The sequence below is a fragment of the Pteropus medius genome, unplaced genomic scaffold (assembly GCF_902729225.1).
Source record: "Pteropus medius unplaced genomic scaffold, Ma_sr-lr_union100, whole genome shotgun sequence".
NCBI lineage: Eukaryota > Metazoa > Chordata > Mammalia > Chiroptera > Pteropodidae > Pteropus > Pteropus medius.
The window spans coordinates 198266-203037 of record NW_024345919.1 but is presented as its reverse complement, the minus strand read 5'-3'; the positions used below and the strand labels follow the sequence as shown (position 1 = coordinate 203037).

At 33.4% G+C, this 4772-nt stretch overlaps 1 protein-coding gene across 1 annotated transcript; it reads left to right on the top strand.

Moving 5' to 3' along the window:
• Positions 1-1668: 1668 nt before the first annotated feature.
• On the top strand, positions 1669-3840 carry LOC120612406 (leucine-rich repeat and fibronectin type-III domain-containing protein 5). The gene is made up of 2 exons (XM_039874842.1): positions 1669-3064; positions 3411-3840. Exons 1-2 carry the CDS (start codon positions 1680-1682, stop codon positions 3445-3447), a joined length of 1422 nt encoding a protein of 473 aa, XP_039730776.1. The 5' UTR covers positions 1669-1679; the 3' UTR covers positions 3448-3840.
• The last annotated feature ends 932 nt before the right edge of the window (positions 3841-4772 follow it).

Here is a 4772-nt window from a genome sequence, read left to right as displayed (position 1 = left end):
TATTGACCTGTCTCTACTTATAGAGATTACTGGAGTTCTTTTTTTGATAACGCTCTTCTTACTGGTATTCTGCTCTGTACATTTAAGGCACCTGAGAGTCTCTGGTCTCCAATCTCTGTCTCTTAAATTGAATAAGACTGTTCATGCTTTGCCTGGTTTTCCTTCCTGTGCTGTGGTTTGTAAAATGTCTCTAGGAGCAATAACAACAAAAACATTTTTTTTTTTTTAATTCACTTTTCTCAAAGATCACAGTTCTGTGCATCCTCCTTTCTGATGTCTGAAAACTGTATATTTTCGTACTTTTTTTTCTTTTTGCTGCTTATTATGGAAGGGCTAGTTCAGTACTAGTTATTCTGTCCTGAACAGAAGAGTAAGACTCTATTTCATTTGTTGAAAATGACAATTATTCATTACAACCACAGTTAATCTGGCATAAAATAGACATAAAGTAAATTGAACCTATAAGAATATTTTTCATTTAGAGAACTAGGTGCATTATTTCTAGAATAACTCCATACTTGACATTTTCATCAATTAAAATTTTGAATTATTTTCTTGAGCTGTTTTCTCTCTTGGCACTTAAAACTACATGTAATTTATGAGAACTCTTAATCATATATGTGTTAGTCTTTTTATTTTTGAGGATTAATTTCAACAACAAATATTTAAGATCAAACTGGAAAAATGAAGCTGTCAGTTTTTTTAAATTAAATTTTTATAAATAAAAATCCATTAAAATTTTAAGAAGAAGAAAGTAAAATATGATTTTTTGGACTCACTGTCAAGTATTTTGATGACTGTTTTCCATAAATTATCTTCAAATATCCACATTTGTAAAATATTCAAGTAAAATATTCTGATATTTAAGAAACTCAGAGCATTTATGGTAAACTTTCAGCTTTCTTATTTTCTAGACTAAGACCCTACAATTACAGTTAGGATGTGAATATTATACTATGGTTAAGAGAATTTTTAAAGATGAATAAAATTTAATCAACAACAATTAATTACTGTCAAATATCATGCCACGGGATTAACAATAACAAATACTGCCTGTTGTTTCTCCCCAGGCTAGTATATTTGTATATTCTTTTATACAAATATAAAATATTTGTATATTCTTTTATTATTATTATTATTATTATTATTATTATTAAATTAATTGGTGTGGCATTGTATATTTTTTTAATAAACTTATTGATGTGACACAAAATCATATAGGTTTCAAGTGTACAATTCAGTAATACGTCATATGTATATTGCGTTGTGTATTTATATTCTTAAATATATCTTGAAGCTTTTGAGCTAACAAGATGTCTTCCCAGATTTAGGGAAAGTTTCCAGGCTACATATCTCTTCTTTGTGCTCTCACGGAGTACCCCGGTCATGTTTCAAAAATAGAGCTTAATTTACAAAATTGTAATAATCTGTTGACTTCTTTTCTCCATTTGATTTCAAATCCCATGAGGCCATAAATGGTATATTTTTCACTCCAGCATCAAATACAGAGTAGATATTGTATACTTATTTGTTAAGTAAACAGATACATAACTTATTTTTATATTTCAATTTGTATAAATATAAGATGATTCTGGTAGGAATATGAACATTAGTCAAATGGTTAGATGCTAACTTTGTATTTTGTGTCTTCTCTTACAGGCTCTTAAATCTGATCTACAATGGAAAAATTTCTTTTTTATCTGTTTTTCATTGGCATAGCAGTGAGAGCTCAGATCTGTCCAAAGCGTTGTGTCTGTCAAATTTTGTCTCCTAATCTTGCAACCCTTTGTGCCAAGAAAGGGCTTTTATTTGTTCCACCAAACATTGACAGAAGAACTGTGGAACTGCGGTTGGCAGACAATTTTGTTACAAATATTAAAAGGAAAGATTTTGCCAATATGACCAGCTTGGTGGACCTGACTCTATCCAGGAATACAATAAGTTTTATTACACCTCATGCTTTTGCTGACTTAAGAAATCTGAGGGCATTACATTTGAATAGCAACAGATTGACTAAAATTACAAATGATATGTTCAGTGGGCTTTCTAATCTCCATCACTTGATATTGAACAACAATCAGCTGACTTTAATTTCTTCTACAGCATTTGATGATGTCTTTGCCCTTGAGGAGCTGGATCTGTCATATAACAATTTAGAAACAATTCCTTGGGATGCTGTTGAGAAGATGGTGAGCTTGCACACCCTTAGTTTGGACCACAACATGATTGATAACATTCCTAAGGGGACTTTCTCCCACTTGCACAAGATGACTCGGCTAGATGTAACATCAAATAAATTGCAGAAGCTACCGCCTGACCCTCTCTTTCAGCGAGCTCAGGTACTAGCAACCTCAGGAATCATAAGCCCATCTACTTTTGCATTAAGTTTTGGTGGAAACCCTTTGCATTGCAATTGTGAATTGTTGTGGTTGAGGCGTCTGTCCAGAGAAGATGACCTAGAGACCTGTGCTTCTCCAGCACTTTTAACTGGTCGTTATTTTTGGTCAATTCCTGAGGAAGAGTTTTTGTGTGAGCCTCCTCTCATTACTCGTCATACACATGAGATGAGAGTCCTGGAGGGTCAAAGGGCAACCCTGAGGTGCAAAGCCAGGGGTGACCCTGAACCTGCAATTCACTGGATTTCTCCTGAAGGGAAGCTTATTTCAAATGCAACAAGATCCCTGGTGTATGACAATGGAACACTTGACATTCTTATAACAACTGTTAAGGATACAGGCGCTTTTACCTGCATTGCTTCCAATCCTGCAGGGGAAGCAACACAAACAGTGGACCTTCATATAATTAAGCTCCCTCACTTACTAAACAGTACAAACCATATCCATGAACCTGATCCTGGTTCTTCAGATATCTCAACTTCTACTAAGTCAGGTTCTAATGCAAGCAGTAGTAATGGTGATACTAAAATAAGTCAAGATAAAATTGTGGTGGCAGAAGCAACGTCATCTACGGCACTACTTAAATTTAATTTTCAAAGAAATATCCCTGGAATACGTATGTTTCAAATCCAGTACAATGGTACTTATGATGACACCCTTGTTTACAGGTAAGGAAAATTCAGCAAATTTTTATACTTACTATGCATCTTAGTGTAAGGCCTGTTAATGTACTACTGATTTTTTTTAATTGGCAGTGCTACACTGTACTGTAATTTATATAGTACTTGATTTTATAAAGTCTGTAATGTCAGGCTTGTGAAAGGCAAATACATGTGGGGAATTATTTCGAATGGTGTTATTTTTAGAGAGATCAAATTTGTATTTAATATTATGCTTACCTATTTTTTCCCCTCATTTAAGAGATGTGACTATCAGAGAACAAGATTTATTTATTTTAAAAATTCAAAAACATACCAGAACTTACACATCCATATGAGTGTTCTTTCCTTCAAGGAAGTCACGTTGGGAGGCTATACCATTATCCCAATGATGCTGCCATTGCTCAAAGCACTTTTGGAATTATCTTTAGAACCTTCGTCATACTATTTTGAATATCCTCAGTGGTGGCAAATCTTCGTCTTTTGAGGGTGAATTTGAATTTTGGAAACAAGCAAAAGCCATTTGGAGCCAAGTCTTGTGAATAAGGTGGGTGATCAAGATGGGTATTGCCATTTTTGGTCAAAAATAGGATGTAACTATAAAATAATGAGACTGATATTTTGAGTAATTGAGTTATGTGTGTGTGTGTTGTCTCATATACACTGGTTCTTAAGACAGTTCCAAAGAGAAAGTTTATAAATAGTTTGAGCAGTGTAAGTATCACTGGAGTTAAGTATATAATCTCCTGTGAAGACACTGATCAAGAATGCATCTGACTAAAGAATTTCTGGTATGTTTTTTCTAAAGTTCAGCCTCATTGATTTATAGTCACATCTTGTCTCAATTTTCAGTTGGAAATATTCCTTTTTTAACCCTTCTATATAGTTTCACTTGTGATAGACTATTATTACTCCTAGGAAATCATTCAAAATCATGGCTTCAAAAAAAAAATATATATATGTATATATTTGTCTTAAAGCTTTTGAGAAATCAAAAGCTTTATATACCTATGTGATTTCTTGGAGATAATTTGATTTTCACTCATATGGAAATAAGATAAATGTTTGAAACTGAGCATGAGTGCTGGCAGGAAAAAACAAAACTGGCCTAGCGAGCCATGTGATCAATCTTGGGCAAGATTCTATCTGGTGGAGTTTTAATTTCCTCATCTTTAAAAGGAAGGGATTAGAGTAAATGGTTTCTAATATCTCTCTTATTACTAAATATATGGAGATGTAGACTATGATGCATGACTATTAGCATAAAGTTGTTTGCTTTCGTCATACTCAGCTCCTCACCTGGGCTGTGTGCCAAAGACAAACATCCATCCCTACCCTCCACCTTCCTGTAGCTACTACACATTCTGTATATTTTAAATGTTAGCTCTATGAAATAAGGTAGGTTCTATTATCCAAATTCCAAGATTTTAATCCTGCCATGAGAAGTAAATTCTATGTGACTTTGAGGAAATGGCTTGAATTCTGGACTCTGACATTTGTCATGTGTAAAATTCTGATAATGCCTACCTCATACAGTCATTGTAAAAATTAAATTATAATGGATATAAAATGCTTAGTAATGCCTGGTATTTATCATCACTCACTAAATGGTAGTGATTTCAATCACAAATACATATTCTGGCCTAAGAGTTTCCTGGTATATTTAAAACATATTGTTCAGGGAAAAAAATAGAGTTTCAAGCCTTTTTTCCAAATT

Excerpts from the sequence above, each read along its gene's own strand:
- LOC120612406 (XM_039874842.1), top strand. The coding sequence starts at position 1,680 with ATGGAAAAATTTCTTTTTTATCTGTTTTTCATTGGCATAGCAGTGAGA. Across the intron at positions 3,065-3,410 it reads GATGACACCCTTGTTTACAG|GAAGTCACGTTGGGAGGCTA; the intron begins GTAAGGAAAATT and ends CTTTCCTTCAAG.